Source organism: Equus caballus, chromosome 8 (assembly GCF_041296265.1).
Source record: "Equus caballus isolate H_3958 breed thoroughbred chromosome 8, TB-T2T, whole genome shotgun sequence".
NCBI lineage: Eukaryota > Metazoa > Chordata > Mammalia > Perissodactyla > Equidae > Equus > Equus caballus.
In genome coordinates, this window is record NC_091691.1 from 84051950 (window position 1) to 84072758 (window position 20809).

The 20809-nt window shown below is 47.6% G+C and overlaps 1 protein-coding gene and 2 long non-coding RNA genes across 49 annotated transcripts in view; 2 read left to right on the forward strand and 1 right to left on the reverse strand.

The window, feature by feature from the left end:
• NEDD4L (NEDD4 like E3 ubiquitin protein ligase) overlaps positions 1–5539 on the forward strand; it is a 342466-nt gene extending 336927 nt beyond the window's left edge. For all 47 annotated transcript variants that reach the window (XM_070275775.1, XM_023647877.2, XM_070275748.1 and 44 more), the window contains one exon: positions 521–5539. In XM_070275775.1, the coding sequence (XP_070131876.1) occupies positions 521–623 (103 nt within the window). In that variant the 3' untranslated portion in view covers positions 624–5539. The remainder of the gene's footprint in view (positions 1–520) is intronic.
• Positions 5540–12761: 7222 nt separating this feature from the next.
• On the forward strand, positions 12762–20397 carry LOC138925425 (uncharacterized). The gene is made up of 2 exons (XR_011441551.1): positions 12762–12923; positions 13604–20397. It is a non-coding gene; the product is annotated as an uncharacterized lncRNA (long non-coding RNA).
• Positions 19269–20258, reverse strand: LOC111774755 (uncharacterized). The gene is made up of 3 exons (XR_011441552.1): positions 20141–20258; positions 19790–19938; positions 19269–19556 (listed from the first exon to the last, which is right to left on the reverse strand). It is a non-coding gene; the product is annotated as an uncharacterized lncRNA (long non-coding RNA).
• Positions 20398–20809: the final 412 nt, after the last annotated feature.

Genomic DNA, 20809 nt, shown 5'->3' on the forward strand with positions numbered 1-20809 from the left:
CCTCTCAGTGCTCCACTCGCATCTCCAGGACGGAGAAGACATCCCCTGGCTCACAGGCCTGTGGTGAAAACAAGGTGAGTTATTACCTGGGAAAGCTCTGGCTCAGAGCCTGCCGTAGAATAAGTGAGGGCCTTAGGAGCAGCACAGCCTCGCCTCCTCCATAGCTCCTCGTGCCTGAGGTCTGTGTGTTTCCAGGGTTTTGAAATCTTGGAATGTGTGTCAGTTACTTGCCTTTCGTGTCTCCTTCCCCAGCAGCATTTTTCCAGGATCCACCTCTGGCTGTAATAGGTTTTATGGACTGTTAGAAATTCTTTCCTCTCCTCTGTAGGTTATATGGCCTGTTTGGTGTAGACAGGCTCATGGCGGGAATTTCTTGTATGATAATCCAAATAGGTGGTTCAGACTTTTACATCCTCTTGCTCAAACACCAAATGCCCCCTTAGCCAAATCTAGGAAATGCTGTCGTAACTAACGGGTCATACTGATGGCGTTTTACCCAAACTTTGTGTTACTTTTGCAGCTTTAATCGCCTTGACTTACCTCCATATGAAACCTTTGAAGATTTACGAGAGAAGCTTCTCATGGCCGTGGAGAATGCTCAAGGATTCGAGGGGGTGGATTAAGCGCCCCCGGCCTCCGGTGGTTGTTCATCGAGCAAGTCCCGCTTGCACCTTTGCATTTGCCTGACAGACTTTGCAGAGACAGTGGCAGAAGAGCGGTTGCACGGGCGGCTCCTGGAGCAGAGCCTCCACCCGTGACTTGCCCAGGTTCACACGTGGAACCCAGTCCTGGGTCGCGTGCCTGCGTTTTCCACCGCAAATTATCAACTGGTTGATGTGTACACTAATTACATTTCAGGAGGACTTCTTCTATTTATGTTGTGCCTCTGTAGGCAAAGCCCTTAATAAATATTTTACATACTTTATAATGACAATGAATGGAATTAATCACTCTACAGGTATAGTATTACAACTCATGTTTACTTTTTAAAATGATTTAGACCGATTTTCAGATTTTATTTCATTACGATTAAAGATGTCTCATGTACTTGGAAAAGTGAGCATATTTTTTTTGTATTTGAATTTCATACCAGGTTTAATGTCAGTGACGTTTTTATTTTTGAAGTACTTTGACACCCTGCCCTCAACTTTATTAGAATTGGAAGACCGATTTTTGTCCAAAAACCTTCTACAGACAAGTACTTTGAGAGTATTTAAAACATAACATTAGGCATAATGATCATTTTTTTCCATACTCAGAGTGAAAACAAACTGGATGTTACATTTTTTTGTACAAATTTAGCATAATAGCTGCAGGCTGAGAGAATTGTAACATAGCATGACAAATTTTGTGTTGACTTGGAGGAATCCCGCCATTATTCCTTAGCCGTGATTACGTGTGCTAGAACACATTTGAGACAGGGTTGACTGTCATTTCTCGTAAGAGAAATACTTAGCCCTTCCTGATGCTGTACAGTCCTTCTTTTCTTCTATTTTCCTCTTCGCTGTTCGTAGTAGAGACGTTTGAATGAAACTTGGCACGGCTTGATTTGAAACTGTGGAAACCAGATCTGTTTAGTCTCTTCTTCGTACGCGTTTGCTAATGGTAGCTAAATAACCAATTTTTGTTCTAACTGCACCAATTCTGAAGGCACTTTATGTACTACATGGAGGTCATATCTGGTTTTGTTTATGTTTTGTTTTTTTATCATAGACATTAAATGTGATGATGATTTCTTCTTCCTGCACACATCTTTCCGGTGCAATATCTATCAATTGTGAATCTGGCTGCTGGTGTATAAAATCTGGATGTAAAGCTGAGCCTACAGACCTGTCCTCACCAATTGTTCTGTGATTTCTACTCAACTACAAAGATTAATTTAATATACACTTAACCTAACTGGGTTTTGTTACCTATGACATGTTGCATGCTTCGCTACTGTGTACTGCCTGAGTTGTGTCTGTTGTGTGCTAGATTACAGAGGGAAGATGCTCTGCCACTGTGGTCAGGCTGTTGCTCTGGTAGTGGCGGGGGATGGAGAGTATCTGTGCAGTTCGATTCGTTCCCTCTTGTGAGTCTCCGTTGCAGAGTTCTGTCGTGTTTTGAGAGAGCACCTGAGGCAGCGTGGGAGTTCAGCCCCCGCTGCCCTTTCTAACGTGTCGTCCTAGACCGTGTTGTGGCCGGCCAGGACTCTCGAGATCTGATCTCTTGCCAGTTGTAGATAAGACAAAAAATTGTGGTTTCAGGGCCTCCATCTGTTAGGTAAGAAGGACCTTTTGGTATAAGAAATTCATTCGTACCCAGCCCTGGGTGGCTGGTGAGAAGCCACAGAACGTGTGTGGTTATAAGCGAGTTGTCCAAAGGGCTACAGAGGTCGGTGGTGTCTGAAAGTGGGTAGATTTCTGCAGGGCTGGGGATTGGGTCCCTTTTCATGTCGATTTAAAAATAGAATAGTGATCGGAAAAGTTAGATGGTGAGTAATTAGAAAAAACTACATTGCTCGTTATTCTTATCTGTTGGTGGGATTTTTTTCCCTTCCGTCAGTAGAACAGATGCCTCAGTGGCAAAAAACCCCTTTCTTGTAGCCCCTTCTCGTCCCGAGTCGGCTTTCTTCCTGAACTCGTGGCACAGCCTGAGCGAGCAGCACGCTTGGGTGGGTTCTCAGAGGGATCCTGGAATTATAGGGGAGGAGTCCGCCGATGCTTGTCTAAGAGCTGAGATTCTTCTGACATTTTGTAAACTGTATATTCCAAAAATCGGAGTGTTCACTAAATGCAAATTAGGCAAAGTATAAAAATATGCAAGAAAAACCATTCTAAGATAATTTCTAATCCAGGAACAGATAAGAATTCTCGAAATATACCCCTGTGAATACTTGGAAGGCAGTAACTGTGAATGACAGTTCGGTTCATCTCCCCCTTAATATCTGATTTCAGTGACAGCCAAACAGTGCTGGGTTCGGCGGTTGTTTTTGGTTTTGTTTTTAAAATCCAAATAAGATTCCCTAGTACTCAGCAATTCTTGGTATTTCACTCTTTGTCTAAAATAGTCATCTATCTTGTTTTCTCTAAATCCTAATGACCACTCTGACGTGACTATGGATGACAGTAAAGAAAATGCTCTGCGTGAGAGCAGACTGCTGGGCCATTCCTTGGGCCTCCGCCCGCTCCGGTCAGCAGGCCTGGGGGAGAAGGGCGATGTCCCCTATTCTAGTTGTCTTTCGCAGCAGTGCCACTCCAAAGTCCAGGGTCTCTATAGCCTCTGTTTTCTTAGAAATTACCTGAATCCACTTACTTTAGTTCCCTGAAGAAGTTGTAGACATTGTGGGCTAGTTGGTCATGAGATGAAGAAATAAGTTCCAGAGCTGACATACTGCATCTTGAAGGCCTTTTGACATCAGTTATCACACGCACCTGTCGGTCCCGGGCATTTCTGTTCCTGCCTTTGTTGGCCTGAGGATGAATGTGGAGAGTCCCCCAGTGGGATCAGCTCCGGGTCGTGTGCCGCGAATCCTCCTGCTGCCCCTGGAGCGGGAAACAGGGCGGCATTAGTCTGTTTTAAAGTTGTTTGCAGCTTCACTGCTCTTTTCCTTTTTCCTTTGAAACATTTTCCATTATTTACTTTCCTGTAACCAGTCCTCTGCCAGATCACAAGAATGTAAGATGCTTCTTTGATTTTTGATCCCAAGGCCCTTTGGTAGCTGATGTAGATAGTCCCTAAGGTCAGATGACAAACACTGTAAAGCAACCTGACAGGATGATTCCTCCCACAGAAGGATGCAGTGACAGATTCTGAGAAATAGTTTGCAAAATATTTGAGCCTCTTTTCTACATCTCACACTGTTAAATGGACAACGTGTACCATTGCTGTTTGATCTTGTCAGATTGTCTGTTTTGAAAGCCAAATTCGTATGCAGCAAATTACTGATTGTTCTAACAGTTACTGAATGTTTAGTGCTTGACTCTGGTATTTTCCTAAGTTTTGTATCTCACCTCTGAAATTTTAAATTCTAGAAAGAGAGCCCGGGTTAGTCACTTCTCGAGCCCCTCCTCGCTGTGCTGTCCTCTTTCTTTGCCTCTGTCCTCACCGGGACTCTGCAGGTCCGTACTGACAGGGAGCAGAGGGGACAGGCTGTCTGGTATCATTTTCTGCCTTGCCAGTAGGGGGTGCAGCTGTGCAGGGTAACTGCCCGGCCTGCTCCCTTCCTGACCCCCAGGAGGTCACGCACTACCTCTGTCTCATTCAGGCTTTGGGGGACACCCTGAGAAGTCACATCAAAACTGCCACCTTCAGGTCTCAGATGTGTTTTAAAAAATCCTTATAAACTTCACTTTGTACTTTAGATTTTAAAACTGGGAAGAAAATGTGATGTACTTTGGACCACTTTTTTCAATTTATCTACGCCTTAATGAACAATGTATATACACTTGCATACGCACACCCCCCACGCCCACCCCAGACTGTTTCCAATGTGTCAGAGACAAGGCTGTAGCATTAGAGATGTGAGCTCATATAATGTTGTATAGAAAAGGATAGTTTTCAGTTGTATGAAATTTTCCAAGAAGACCTCTCAGTAAACACCTGTCCTTCGTTAACGATGTCACGCGCAAAGCACCGCATGTTTAAAATGCCTGTCTTTTTGTTGGTTGGTTTTATGTTTGTAAGGAGTAACGACAGGAATCTAACACGTTGGCTACAGACCTCTGTGTACTGCATTCTCAACCGTGTATCAGTGCATCGAAAGCCTTTCTCATGACCATGACCGCGCCTACAGACATCGTGTCCCTCTATAAGCCAGTTCGCCCCTCTTACTCAGACTAATTTCACCTAGATTGTCACGGTTTCCTTCATGTTAATTTTGCGTGACTTCGTTCTTCCTTTATTAATATGTATGTAATATATATACATATATACGTACCTATGCTGTCCAAATATATATGTATATATTTGTATAGCATTTTTACACCTTGTGTAATCTGGTTTCGAAAGGGAGTGAGAGCTTAATCCCTTCTACAGTTTTCTCCAAGCTGTATCCTGAGAATTCTCACCCTCAGAGCCTGAGAGAACCCCAGGAAGATGATGTTAATTTGCTGTCATTTCTTAATTCAGGATCTATTATCAAATGAAACATGAAAAAAAAAAAACAGTGACTTTTAAGGTGAAAAGAGTTTCAAGCATTCCAAATGAATTCTCAATGTTTCATAACTTTTTATTATAAACCCACCTAGTGATATAAAGCCACGTACTATTTGATACAGTGATCAACAACCAAACTACTTTGAAATTTTTTAAAGACCACTTATGGATAATGCTCATTTTCACAATCAAAATAGCTTTAAAATATGGTTGAATTTGATACACACGGGAAAAGTTTTGTTTAAGAACAAATCCTTTTTGCTTTTCGTTTTCTTTTTGAGAGATCTAAAAAGAAATTGTAGATTGTTTTCCTGACAGCAGAGAGTAATGTGACAAAATGAAGTCGTTGTAAAGAAGTGATGCAACTTGTCAAATATTTAATAAAGAATTATGGAAGCTGGAACATTTTCTACATCAAGTATTATGGATTGTCTGATTTAACACTTCTTCGTGAATGGATCACCTTAGTTGGTTCAGAGGGTTAAACGCCTGCAGGTGTATAGTATGTTCATTTCCTTAGTCTCCCTAAAGTTTAAACCGTTAAAAACATCACTAAAGTCTCCCCAAAGCACACGGCTTAAGCTTAATGGGATGCACCTCTATTCTTACCCATTTGTCTTTTTATTAGATTTGAGAATGACTTTTATGCAACACTCATAGAAGCCATGAGTCTGTCCCTGGAAAGGCATATTTCATCTCTAGTTTTTATCCACCCAACCCTCAATTTTTGTGAATTAATGAAACTCAGTAATGACGCCCAAGATGGTTCTCAGAAGAAAGATGCTATCAACTTCCAGATCTCACGTCAATTCCCTTTTAAAACTGGCAGGCACCTTAAGAAATGTTTTCTTTCTCTTCAGTATTAAGCTGCCTCTTGATAGCCTTAACCTGTCCCCTCAGGGACGACCCAGAGGTAAGATCAAGCAGGACATGGTTTAGTCCTTGGTCTCTTGTGACTTGTCTTTTTCAGTTAGCAGTGGATGGTATTGTATCTTACTGTAGAGGTGTGAACAGCATTCTCAGTTCCTGCTGCCTCCTCCAGCCTCGCACGAACATGCAAGGGAGGTGCTGGTGCATGGAGCCGCTTTGAACTTTTATATGTTCTGTCTTAGAGAAAAACACCGATGGTGGAACAAATAACATAGAGGAACAAATTGTCATACATCAGTTACACAGCTCCTAGGTTAATAAGCTGTTGACCTGCTCTAAGTCTAGGAGCGATCCAGGCACTTCCGAAATTTTAAAGCCCCTAATAAAGTGTTGGTATGAGCTTGGGTGTCCAGGAATTCTGATTCCTGTGGTTGGCTCTGAGGAACCACATTGAAAGGGGTCCCTGGACGTGAGAGTGCAAAAGCCATTTTCTGATCCTCTGGGGTTCCCCGGCTTGAGAGAGCACACTTCCCAAAACAGGGAGTTTCCAGAGAACTCAGGCTGTGGAATCTCTGAGCAAGTATTTGTAGGATTTGAGTTGAGCAGGGAAACAAATTGCTGGTGAGTTTACTTAAGACCCGATACAAACTCCTCCTTAAGTAGATTGCATGACCCTGTCACGACTTCGGGGACCCCACTGGTGAGGACTGAGGTGGGTAAGAATGGAGATTCCCTTTGTAGGGCTGGCTCAAGCTAGACTGAGAAAAAGGTAAAGTAGCCGCAGTAGCCTGTCCCTTCCTGCCCAGCCCCTTTGCAATGCCCCACGCCCACCCCGTGTCCCCTTCTCCGATGTGCCTCCTTCCCTTTCCCCTACAAATCCCAAGTTGCTCCTGGCCAGTTCCCAACTGGGCTGCACGTCACAGGTGACAAGAGATAAAGGACAGAACAGCGGTGGAGAGCATCCCCAATCTGCCTTTCGGCAGAATGGCATCTCACAGCTGGGGCCTTCTTGGGACAAGGCCCCCTCAGCACTCAGTGCTTCTGGGAGAAGGTCGCAGACCGCCCTTGGGTCTCACCCCAGCCCAGGCCCACTTGCTTGCAGAACCCCAGAAGGGATGTGGCTCCTCTCTGTGCACCTTCTGGACTTTTCTTTATCTTGAAGTCTGAGCTGGCTGTTTTAACTTAATCCCATTGTTGGCCAGGTGCCCGACAAACTTGCCATTTCAGGTGTGCCCTTCGACACGTCGATGGGGCACCCACCGCGTGCGGCTCTGCAGCCTTGCTGCGTTGCTGCCTCTTGGAACGGGGTACGGAGTGACAGCGAGAGGGGTTTGGGGTGCAGGTTTTCTCCCAGAGTGTTTCTTCTCGCCTTACCGCCCCCTAAGGCTTGAGGAGAGCCTTTCTGTTTCTCCCTGAGAGAAGAGTGAACCAGCAGACAGCTCAGCTTGGATTAGGGCTCGGGTGCTAGAGTATACCCACCATCGGAATGAACACACGGCCCTGAGGGGGATCCAGAGTGACCTGTGAGAGGCACATCCCGCTGGGATTAAAGGGAGAGTACACATCTGGGCAGTTTCTGAGCAATACGCTGCCGTGGGAGTTTTCCATACAGTTCCCAGAATTAGGAAGTTAACAGTTTTCAGTCCTGCTTGGCCTTGTCCAGACTGAATCACAAGACAAGCTAGAGGTAGAAGATTCCTGGGCTCTTCCAGCTTTATCACACAATCGCGGAATGTGACCCCGAAAGGCCTTGGCCATGTAAGTCCTGGTTCTTGCCCTTGATCACTCCCTATGTGCCCAGTGCTGGCCTGGAGGACCAGGATTTGTCCTCACCTGTTACTCTCAGGGACTGCCAGGGTGACACTGCTCACCCCTGCAGAGATCCCGAATGGCGACCACCCTGGGTGCCTCTCATTCCTGGGAACTGGAGGCCCACGGGGAGGGGCAATCAGCTTCTCGCTCTGCCCCTATGGGACCGTCCAGTCTGGCCAGTCGCTTGTCTGTGGCAGAGGGGCCGCTTGTCACTGAACCCAGAAGAGAGATGAGGGCAGGAGGGGCAGTAACAGCCCAGCTGGGGACAGCCTCCCTTGGCCTCGATGCCACCCCTGGCAGAGCCAGGCCCAGGGACAGGGTCAGGCCCTTCAGCTTCCCACTTGAGGCAGAAAACCTGGGTTTTCAAGGGAATCCTGCAAGCACGTCAGGCTGGTCCTATTCCATAAACCAGCTCGGGGAGGGAGCAGCCAGGCCCTCGGCCTCAGGGTGGGGCAGCGGGCAGGCTCTCAGCCTGGTGACTTGAAGATGGGGGCGGAGACTCCACACCAGGACCATTTAAAGAGCTTAAACCAACCTCAAGTAACACATCATCCCAGCTGGGACTAAATTTTGACAAACGTGGGACATTTTGTCTCTTCCCGGTAGGGGCCAGAGCCCACCCCTCCCTCTGGGTTTCCCCTTGTCTTCCTCAAAATTCAGGAGAAGCCCGGGAGCCAGAGGGAGGGCCCGAAAATGCTGGCGGTAAGAAGCTGCTCATGGGAATGGGGGCTCCCCTGCCCAGGACACGTGGCACTCTTCAGTGCTCAGTCATCTGCATAGTAAACTAGAGAACCTGGAGAGGTAGGAACTGGTCCCAGAGCTGAGACCAGCATGCGTGTCCATGAGTTTCAGGGTTGAGAATCCTCCACCGGTTCAGATGGGCACACGGGGCCCTAACCTTGTACCCCGTTTCCTCCCCAACCCAAGGGATCCTCTTCCTGTTTCTCTCTACTGGCAACACCTCTGGGGACACCACGGCTTTGGGCAAAAGTCTACAATATGAATCATCTAGATTTAGCTCTTGATAAATAAAGAGAAGCTTTTAGAATGGACAAAAATCTCTTGCCTCTTAGCAGAACCTTGCATTCAATGCCATTTTCCTCAGGACTAAGGACTATTAGCTTTGAGTCTCAAAGCACTTTTTTTTCCTCCAACATTTTGTTATGAAAACTTGCAAACATTCAGTAAAGTTGAAAGAATTACACAGTGAACACGTGCAGACCCACCACCTAGTTCTACGGTTACGTCTTACTCTGCCGGCCTCATCACACATCCATCCCGCTATCCATCCTTTAATCCATCGTAATTATTGAAGCAGCGCTAAGTAAATTGCAGGCATCATATACTTCCCCCAAATACTTCAGCATGCCTATCATTAACTAGATTTTATTATTTATTTAGGCTTTTTTCTTTTGAGATAAAATTCACGGGCAAAGAAATGCACAAATCTTAAGTGAACATTCACTGAGTTTGGACAAGGACATACTCCTGTGTGACCCAAATTCCCATTGCCCCAGAAAGTTCTTTCAAGTCTCCTCCTGGTCAGACCCCACCCCCATGCTCCCCAGCAAGTGTCCTCAATTTTTTCCACCATAGATTAGTTTTATTTGTTCTAGAATTTCTTATAAATGGAACCATACAATGCATTACAATGATGTTTTCAATTCTAGCTGGTAGCTACCCTACCCTACCCTGAAGCAATAAGATAGTGGGCAGGAAGTCAGAGGGTATGATGAATGAAAAAGACATCAGTTTAATACCCAAACAGTATCCTCATTTCACACGTGACATGAAAATCTCCACGTCCCAAATAGACACAATCACCTTGGAGGATGTTTGAGCCTGTTGTTTACATACAATGATCACCTTGAACTTCTAGGTTGAAATTCAGGTATGTTTTGCCTCAGTGGGTCACCAGTGCCTCAAGCCTGAGGAGGGGATGATCTGGAATGTTCTCCAGTTCCCTGGCCCCCAGTCATCTCTTCCTACCTCGCTCCTCTTCTTTGGGAATTTATCCTGAGGAGGGAAGAAGGCAAGAGTTTACTAGTAGGGCAGGTTCATGCTGTAACGTGCAACCCCCAAGCAGGGGCTCATATGATAAAGGTTTATTTCTCACAGTCCTGTGTAGGTTAGAGGCGATGCTCTGATCCAGAAGTCATCTAGGAACTCGGGTCCCCTCCCACCTGGGCTCCGCCAGCCCTTGGGACAGGCTCCTCTGTAGCCTACAGGCAGAGGTGGGAAGAGAGCCTGTGGAAGCCTGTACAGGAGGGCCAGGTCTGGAGGGGGTAAACATCACCTCTGCCCACCTTCCCCTGGCCACATGTCAGTCAATGGCCGTACCTAACTGCAAAGAAGGCTAGAAATATCTAGCAGAGCCCAGAGGAAAAGGGAAGGAGTTTGAGAACAAGTAGCCAAACCCCGTGATAGTTTATCTTTGGCCTTCAGCATCCTTTTGCAGAGTGAATTTCCCCTTGTGACAGTGGCCTTACTGTCATTTGCCAAGCTTCTGGGATCTTCAGTTTTCTCTCTTAAGATACTACTACTACCCATTTGACACATGAGGAATCAGACTGGGAGGTTAAGAGCCTTGCAGAGTGGTGACCTGAACCCAGGTTGTCTGGCTGAAAGTCCCCATTCAACCACCGCACTCTCCTGCCCATCCACCATCGCCTCCATACGACCTCCTAGAGGGAAGAGCCAATACACTTGTTTACACTAAGATGTAAATGACTGATGAGAATAAACACGTGATGATCTTCCAGAAGTGTTTTTATTTTAACAAACTCCAAAGATGTAGCTTGGCTTAAGCCAAAAGGAATAAATGTGGAAATTATAGCGCTTAGCTATCAGCAAACTGACCGGGGGAGGATTTTTGAGGGCAGAGGCCCTGCTTCAGACCACACAATCCATTGTGCATAAGGGGCTCCCTCCTGAAAAGACAGCCTGTTCTCAGGGACAGCTCCAGCCTCAGGCCCTCACAGGAAGCCACACAGCCTCTCTGTCCACCCTCACAAGCAGGTGCCTCATGTTTTCCACACACCTTCCAGGGCACCACAAACGTCCCTTTGTCCAGTCGAGTTGAAGGGCCATAAAGGACCGGAGACTGAGGGCCCAATTCTCTGCCTCCAGGAACTATTGGATGGAGCTCCAGGACGTTTGTTCTATTTTTTAGACTTTCTGTTTGATAAACAATTTCAGATATTAACTTATAACATGGTCAATATTATTTGTGGCAGAAAGTTTGGGTTTGGGATTTTTCTTTTGAATTTTAGTTATTTAACTCTCTTATAAATTCTAAGAGTTCTTCTGCCAGGAGGGTCTTCTCACTCCATGTCGCACCCTCTCGCCCCACCCTAAGTCCCTCTCTGTCCTCACCCCTCTTGCCTTCTCTGCAGTCCATATTGACTTAGAAGAGCCTTGCTCGCTCATCAGCTGAGGTCATCAGGGGGACGTGTTCTCCCCGATGTAATGGGTGTTTAAACAAAAGTCAGGCCTTTGAACCCCGGACTCCAGTTAAAAAGTAACAGGCTGGAGACTGGATCAATAGGAAACAAATATTAGCTATGGGGGCCGGAGAGCCACAGCATTGGGAAATACCCATTGCTGCTAACATGGAAAGAGCAATGGTCAAGCCCGCCTCGGGGGTCCAGGAACCCCAAGGATCCTGGGGACGTTGAGCAAGTCATTTTCTTGCTGCATGTTGGACATTGAAGCCACCAGCCCTTAAGTTAGCTTCCAGAACTCCCTTGGTCTGGATAACTGCAATATCCTCCTAAAGGAAATGTCCATCTTACTTCTCTCCCCTTCCCAACTTGTTAGCCTGCCTCCAGCAGAGCTCTGACTCTATCGCTCTGCTGCTTAAAGCTTTCCGCGACTTCCCACTGCACGTCCGCCCTTGTGATTGAGGCCATCTGGGCTATTTGGGCAGTAGGATGGCAGATCTGCGGGTGGTCACAGCAAATGACCATCTCCCAGTCTTCATCCTCCCCCGCATTGTGCAGTGCTCAATATCATCAACTGTTTCTTCTTTCTTGAAACTTCGTCTTTGGTTTCTGTGACATTTCACCTCCTGGTTATTCTCTCCTCAAAATACTCCAACAAGTTTTTCTCCTCCCCTAAATGTAAATGTTCCCAATAATTTGCTCTTGGTTTTTTCTCTCTCTCTCTTTCTCTCTCTCGCTCCCTTTCTCCCTCTCTCTCTTTTCTTCCCTCCCTCCCTCTCTCTCTCTTTCCTCTTCTTGTGGCTAAAAGTCCTCACCTCTTTGTGGGCAATTACCCAATCTACCCCTCCCAGAGCCCCCTCCTTCCTATCCCAAATCCTGCTGGACATCATCACAGGATGATTCTCAAGTCACTCACACTCAGAATGGCCCCGTCTACACACACTACTTTCAAACTTCTCCTTCTCCTTGTTTCTAAATTTCTGGGACTTGTACCCCCATATCTTCCAGGCATCCAGACTGGAACTTCATCTCTGACCTTTCATATGGCTTTGCTCCCCAAGTCCAAAGAGGAAAAAGTTCAGTTTGCTATTTATTCATTCACTCATTCATTCCACAAACATGCACTGAGCAGCTACCGTGTGCCACACACTGTAGGGGGTAGGAATACAGCAATTCAAAGTGAAGCAAACCAGACAAAGATCCTTTCCATCATGAAATATAAATTCCAGTAGAGGCAAACAAACAATAAACATATAAATAAGTAAAATGTGTGTTATGTTAAATGTTGATGAAACCCGTGAAATAAAGGGACGCAGAGGAAGGATACGGCGGTGTGGGAGGGTGGAATTCTAGAGTGGGTCAGGGTGAAGACCTCACAGGGGTGAGACAGTGAGCCGTGTGGCTACTTGGGGAAGAGCATTTGGGGACAGAGGAACAGCAAATACAAAGGCCGTAAGCAGGATTGGGAAATGAGATCAAGGCCCTTTTGGAATATACTAACACTGAGTCATCTGTTGGACATCCAGTGGAGAGACCAAGTGGAAAGTGGAACACAGACATTCAGGGAGAAGTCTGGGTTGGGGATACCAACTGAAGTGCCATCAGCATGTCGATGGAATTTAAAGCTATGAGACTGAAAAGGAGGGGCCCAAGGACAGGAAGGTGAGATGATCGGGAAAGGAGGAGTGGCCAGAGAGGTGGGAAGAAACCCAGGAGCCAGTGGTGTCCCAGAGGCTGGGAGAGGAGAGTCTAGTGATGAAAGCGGGGACACCAAGGGTGTCAAATACTGCTGGCAGGTCAGCAAGATGAGGCCTGAGAAGTGAGCACTGGAACTATCCATGAGGATGTCACTGGTGACCTCAATAGGAGAGGTTTTGGTGGAATTGCGGTGGCAAATGCCTGCCTAGAGCAGACTCAGGGAGAGGAGGGGAGGGGCGGGGGACAGCAGGAGCTCCCTACCTGCTCAGGCGTCGGTACTCTCCTCTCCAGTCCCACTGGCCCTCCATCTTACTTGTCTCAGTAACTTCAGCCAAAGTTATGACGATAACCTCTGACAGCACATCCCACTTTCTTCCTCTCCCAGTTCCCAATCCAGTTTGCACACAGCTTCAACTATAGCCAACTCTAATCACCGCATTCCCCTGCAGAAATCCTTCAAAGGCTGCCAGTGTCGACGGATGAAAATCTAAACTCCTCAGCCAGGCATCCCAGGGCACTCACGATCAGACTCCTGACTCACTTTCCCTCCACTCCCCTAGAGTCCCTCAAACAGACCATGCCCCGCCCACACACACCCTTGCGTTCCTACCTTGTTCCTTGGCTCACACTGTGCTCTCTACTAGGAGTGACCACCCACGAGGCCAAGTCTCCCACAATTCAGAGTCCATCTTGGATGTCACCTCATCCGTGAAGACTTTCCTGATTCCTCTCACCAAATGAAGTTCCTTCCCTCCTCTGAACCTACGGGACTTCTGCCTCTTGGGGTTATTGGTATAATTGTCTCCTTTCCATACACCACCATAAACAACCTGGAAGCACAGGGTTACATCAGTGTTCTCCGTACCGTGTACCTTGGATGCTCCATAAAGCTACATTAAAGGGAACTGAATAGGTGCCTGGGGCAGGGGTTCGAAGCTGCTGGTGACAGTGAGCTTGGAGGTTGTCTGTGGATTTCAGTTTTGAGGATCTCGCTGTTTCCTGCCTCTGTCCACTCCTGAGTAATAAACGTTGACTGGCCTCACGAGCATCTTCCACCTCATGACCCTGATGAGGGACCTAGTTGATTGTCTGTAAGAAACTCATTTGGGGTCTCTGGCAAGAGAACAAGAGAGGAAACAAGGAGATAGCCAACAAAAGACAGCTGAACTACAGAAAATGATGTGCTAAGAGTCATGCCACCTAGGCCCGCATGTTTTGGCTCTTGCCAACTCTCCTTGTTGCCTAAAAAATAGCAAAAGAACACATTGCCTTTTTCACTCTGCTTCTCATCCTTTCAGACACAATTTTCAAGCCTCATAGTATCAGCCACTCTTTAGTTCCCAGGAGATGGCATTTTCCCTGGAGGCCTTCAGGCATCTGCCACACTAGGCTGTCTGTGCAGAGGCATCTGGCAAACGATTTCCAGTGGCTGCTCAGCGATCTCCTTTAGGCGCTGACCAAGGGCATGGGTAAGAATCCTTTGTGTTTGGAAAAGGAGGTGGTCCCGGAGGAGGCACGCCTGCTCTGCCTCTGGGTGTGGGGGTGAGAAGCTGCAAATGAGAATTACAGCCTCCACATGGGATTGTCACAGCTCAGAATGACAGGACAATTTCAGGAACTCACAAACTGGCTTCCCTAAGATCCCATGCAGAGACAGCACCCAGGAAGTATGGAAACGAAAGTTGGAAAATGGCGACTGGTGGGCCACAACTTGATTGCCCGTGAAATTTATTTGGTTGTCCCAGGGTTATTTTAATAGGAAAATTTCACCCAGAAATCAAGTTTTCCAATTTCTCTTGAAAAATTAGAAGACCTGGCATCAATCAACGGGAGCTGAATAGAGGCTGCCCTCTTTAGATGAGGCACAAAACTTCCAGTTTGCCACACTCCCCTCTACTCCCTATTGTGGCTTATCTGGCCCATTCACTCATTATCCATCTGGCCCAGAAATTAATTTTACAAACCCTATCATGAAGGTCATAGAGAGTCAGGAAATGTCTCAGAGAGCAAGAAAAACAGGTACAGTTTCCTCTACAAGAAAGCATTCATTCATTCAAGAAACACTAATTGACTGTTATTGGCACCAAGCATTGTGCTAGATGCTGAGGACACAAAATGAAAATCAGGGTCTTTGCCCTTAGGATTTTAATCTGGTGGTGAGGCAGAGGAAAAAGCCAACAATCAGAGCAAAATGTACTACAGATCCACAATCCGAAACTCTTGGGGGCAGTTGTATTTCAGAATGCAGAACGTTTTTTGCATTTTAGAAAAGTACTGTGTTATATACCCCATACATTCTGTAACAGTGCCGGCAGTCTGGGGCAGCACGCTGTCAGCAAACCCATTAATGTTTCTATAGCAAAGTATATGAATACCCACACTAAGTGGAATAAAGACTACAAACAGCAAGTCAGTTCAGGTCAGGTTTTTGCCATTAGGTGAGGTGTTTGCCCCAAATGAGATTGCTTCACATTCATAAAAAATGGATTTTGGAATGGCAGATAAGGGCTCATGCCCCTGCCTAGAGGTCCAGGTCTGCCAAAAGTCAGGGAGAGAAGGTTTCCTGGAGGAGATAGCACTTGAGCTGAAACTCGAAAGATCAAGAAGAGGGAGAACCTTCCAGCACAGACCAGACGAGCCATGTGCAAAGACTCAAGCAGCCCACGGGCCCACTACAGCCAGTCCCGAGGGAAGCAGCATCCTGCTGCTGGGCAGCGGGCACAGGCAGTGCTGACCACCTGTGTCCAATTCACCTGGGGACACGTGATGAAAACCAGAAACCCTGGGCCCTCCCCGACAGCCTCTCAGGGAATGAAGCCCTGCAAACTCCGCTGGAGCAAGCTCTCCAGGAGATTCTTATTCACGCTGGAGTCTGAGAACCACTGATTTCATCGAAACACCCTGTGCGCCAGACAGTGTTCTAAGCTGCTTTAGAATTCTGCACAAACGTGACCCACCTAGCAACCTTACTGGGTAGGTGCATTATCATTCTCATTTGTAAGAGACCGACTCAGTGGTCTGGTTTCAGAGTTCGTGCTTTTAACCAAATGCTGCCTGTCACTGGTTCAGGCATCCAAAGCTGGAGACCCCCTCCATCTGCAGCCACAGCAGACCGGGGCTTGGGCCACCCGGAGTGCTGAGGAAGTGGCCCTGAAGGTGCAGATGGTGCCCTGTGCCCCCACCCATAGGGACCAGACCCTGCACAGAGCAGTTCTCAGGCAAGGAGGGGAGTTTGCTCTTTCACCCCTGGGGGATGGAAGCCACAGAGAGAAGTTGACCAGTTTGCGATAAGCCTTTGGCCTTGGGGTTCAAAGCCCATGTCACTCTACTTTTTATCTGTGTTGTTGATATCTGTTTCAATAGCTTCTGTTTGACGAGATGGAGCCAGAAAGCTGGGACAGGGGGTTGGAGTCAGCTGACCGGATGGTCAAGCCTGGTGAGCCGTTTGCCCTCTTCTTGTGTCAATTCCAAAAGGCAGGGTTTGGAAATAAAAAGTCAACAGAGAGCTTTTCTTCATCTCCACATAAACAGCCGTTCGGCAGTGTTTGGAGAGAGTTGCGCAATGCTGAAGGAAGCTGAGTCAGGGGAAACATCGGCTTTGACTTGTAAATTTCTGAAGCCGGCTTTGGTTTCCATGTTTCTAGCAGCACACCTACAGCTCACATCAAAAAGAAAATGCTCCAGGCTTGTGTGTATCCCTCTCCCCATTCCCATCCACCCCACCATGGAATTACCACAGGCATCAGGGAATCTTCTAGAACATTCTACCTTCTCCCTTTACACTGTGTGTCTGTCATTGACGCACCAACCATCACCAAAACCTCTCTTTGATGGCCCCAGAGTTCGTGCTCATGGGCACCTGCTCTCTAGCTTAGGCCACTTCAGAGAGGACTGGAATCACACATGAAGCAAGAAAAATAGCCAAATGCCAGGGGCAGGCATAGCAACCATCTACTTAGAGAATTTTAAAAATAGAGAGGGAACATTAGACATTATTTGCTCCAAACCCCTTGCTTTACAGATGAGGAAACTAAGGCTCCAAGAGGGAAGGTTTCTTGACCAAAGTACCAGTTAGCAGCAAACGGGGTAAACCAGTGCCCCCTCACCCCAAGCCCAGTGGATTGGATTTTTCCACCACAATATTTGGCCTCTTATCATTTGTTCCCAGTTCGTATTCTCAGTCATCCATCCAGCCTGTTACTTATTCTCTCTGGAGTATTTTCTATGACCCAAGTGATGTGGGCTGGACCCTGGGGATGAACTGATGACAAGACCTGTCCTTTCCTTCAAGGGGCCCCCATGGAACTCTGCATGGTTTCTCCCTCCTTCCTCCCTACTCCTTTCAGAAACGGTATTGGGTGTGATGTCACCCGCAACCAATTAAAGCAGAATTTCTGGGGCTGAGGTCCCGACGTTGATATTTTTTAAATCTCCCCAAGCGAACTGAATTCTGTAGCCAAAGTTTAGAAGCACAACTTGAGATCACAGCTTTGGGGAAGTCAGGGACCCCGGTTCTACCTCATTTGGCTCCTTGGAGCCTCTCTCCTGGCTGCAGAGGAAGACAGCAGGGGTGTCAGAGCACCGTCACAACTGTCAGACTCCCTCACCTGTCACCTGCGCAAAAAGGAGGGCAGTGCATCCGCCCAGCAAAACCTCTGGGGCCTGAGGCCACTAAAATGAAAAGAATGACTTCCCGCCATAAGCAGCTCTAAAGGAAAAGACCAAAACAGCTGAAAAAGCAGCTGGAATTTAAAACGTGCACGGAGCAGATATGGCAGGGCCAGCTCAGGGGAGCTGCTTTTCTCTTAAAGGGACTCAAGTCAAGAGCTCACAATGGGCCCTGCCGTTCTGTTTAATTGACCCAGGAAATGTGTGATGTGCTGTCAGAAAGCACAGGCCAGCTTCCTGCAAAATCGCTGAAAACATTCATGACAGTCAAAGGTATGAAATAAATTAGTGAAGGAGTGGGCTTCTGGTAAGATCCTTGCTCTCTCCCTGAATGCAGTCTGTCATTCCAAATGACTCACACACTGACAAGGAAGACTAAAAATATTCAAGCATGACATTTGCATCTATTAAATAGTCATTTTGTCGCACATGGATGGAAATTGGGTTTTCTAAAGGTTACCGAGAATTATCTGCCTCTGCTGCTGGGTATTTGTGTCTTCAAAATGAACTCAAGTGCGGAGGACGCTCAGATGGGCTCAGTGGGCCTCAGAATCGAGTCTTTCATTCATTTATTAGCAGCAGCCATAAGATTCAAGTATGTGACGGTAGAGGGAGAAGTGCCTGGTGGAGGAGGCTGCCCCCGGCCCGCCCCAGGGAGGCAACTGAGCAGAGGGTGGCCAGACGCCCTGCTGTCTGAGCCACGGGTGCTGCTGCTGTATTCCAAACTCTGGAAAGCAACTGACTTTTCTTTGCTTCTCTTAAATAGACATCAGGTTTTCTTCTAGGTGCCTAAGGTGAGTCAGCTTGTGCTGTGGCTCCTCGGATGGTGTCACCCGGGACAGATGAGTGAATTCAGAGCCCCTCATTCTACAAATCAGACCTAGAGTGTGTCTTCCCCTGGTCCATTTCCCAAACCAAGGCTGGGCCACGGCTGGCCCTCACCCTCTGCAGTAAGACCCGCTAAGGGACATGGGGCAGAGGAGCCAGCACTTGACTCAATGGGAACCAGCAGGAGGATTTCTGCCCCCAAGATGCAGAGGGAGGAGGAAGTCCCTAACCGGACAAGAGCGAGGCAGTTGGAAGAAATGCCCTGTCTGGAGGACTCTGCTTCCCCAGGTGTCCTGGGCAGAGTGAAGAGAACGTCCCCCTGCGTCCCCACTGAGACAGCCGAGTTCAGATCACCGGCCGGGGGGAGCAGTCTGGCTTTGGGGCACGCCACTTCTGGTGCCGAAAGAGTTTGAGTTCCAAGACAGGACAGCAGTCTTCAAGAGGCAGAGGCTGTGTTCAGACTACGAAAGTTCTGGAAATGCGCTCTGAAGAATTTACCCACAGATGGACTCAAACCAGACATGTGGCCTGAGAGCTGCAGGGAGGTGCCTGGCAGCATCGTTTGAACTCGCCAAAGACTGAATGGACTGGGAACGGTTTAAACAAACGATACTCTGCTCTTACAACGGACGTGCGGGCAGCCAGAAGGAGTTGAGAAGGCTCAACCCACAGAGTGTAAACACAAAATTTCTTTGTTGCCCCCAAATCGCTGCTCTCAGCTGGCCTCTATATAATCTCCCTTTACTGTCCCTTACTGCCAACTTGGGCAGAGTTTGCAACTTTCCAGTATTGAAATGTGTCCAATTCTCTGTAAAACTCCAACCTCTTTAATGATTCAACCCCATCCCCACTGGCTGGGAGGGGTGGTGTGGCCTAGTTCTAGGATCTCCCCTCCTCCCCCTCTTCTGATATGCGGGGCAGGGAGAAGCCATGTGGCAGAGTCCGCTCATTGTCTGGGGGGTGGTCCGTGGCACGGGGTCCTGGTCTCCACTCCAATGAGGAAGGGGTCTGTGAGGATCCTGGTGGTCTCTGAGTAGGCGGTGGGTGTGCCTTTATGGGAGTGGTGTTCAGTTTCACCCTAAGTCTTCTGTCACTGGAGACCTGCCAGAGAAGGCTACCGTGTCTCCTGGTGGTCCAGACTGGAGGGTGCAAGCCCGCCTCTAGGCATCCCTTGGCCCAGCCCTCTTTCATCTTTTCTGTGCCTTACAGTGAAGTTCAGGGAAAGCTCAGGGGGATCCTCTTGGCACCCACTGAGGCCTGGGGAATTGGGATGTAAGGTCTGTCCTCCTTTTCTTCCCAGACCTAACACCCTACACCCCACAGGTCCCTTATACCTGCTGGCACAGGCTCCCAGGGGTATCCAGCCTCTGTGTGCACATGGCTGCAGGGAGCATGTCAAGCTGTCTCCAGCACTCTCTCACCACGTACTTCCATGGCACGTCCTCACATGGGCCCTCAGTTCTGTGGCTCAGAAAGCAATGGGCTGGAAAACAAGATACTTTTCTTTTCCAGTGTGGCTTCACAAGTGACTTGGGGATCCCTTTGCCCATCCACCTTCTTGGCCTGGGGTAGGAGGTGGGCAGGAAGCATTTGAGGAGGAAGGGAAGTAATGTCTCACCAGAAGCACTGCGCACCCCACAAACTGACCCTTCACTTCCTCCCAGCCCAGTGCTCACCCCACATACACAGGGTCAGGTGGGGTGGGTTGGTGGTTCCTCTGAGGAGGTGCCGCAGGCTGGTCAAACTCTCCTTTGAATGCCCGGACACCTAGCAGCTTTAGTTTACAGCTTTGGCCATTGGTTGGAATTCCAGAACAATGGGAAAAGTCCCACACAACATCCTATCACTTAGCCCAGAAAAGAGTAAAGAGGCTTTCCGTATACCGACACAAAATGATCTCAAAGATATATCGTGAAATAAAGGCAAAGTTCAGAACACTAAACATTACAGCCCCAATTTGTATTTATTTTCAAGTAATTTTATTGGGATTATAATGGCTTATCAAATTGTGTAATTTCAAGTCTACATTATTGTTTATCAATTCCTGAATACACTTCATCATGCTCAGCCCCAGTACCCAATCTGTATTTAAAAGGTGGTTATAATATATGTATGTGTGTCTATGTTCATAGTCTGTACAAGAAACTAATAACAATGGTTGCTTTGGGGATGGAGCCTGGGGTCCCTCTTTTCCCTGGAGGCCTCTATGAATGGTTCACACCAGGTCCGCAATTAGAGGTAACGACCACCCCCAGGCTGGAAAGGGAGAGAGAAGGGCAAATTACATGTGCCTTTATGTCCACTTAGCAAAAGTAAGTCATGAGCAAAGTCGTGAGGAGATGACTGTGGCCAGT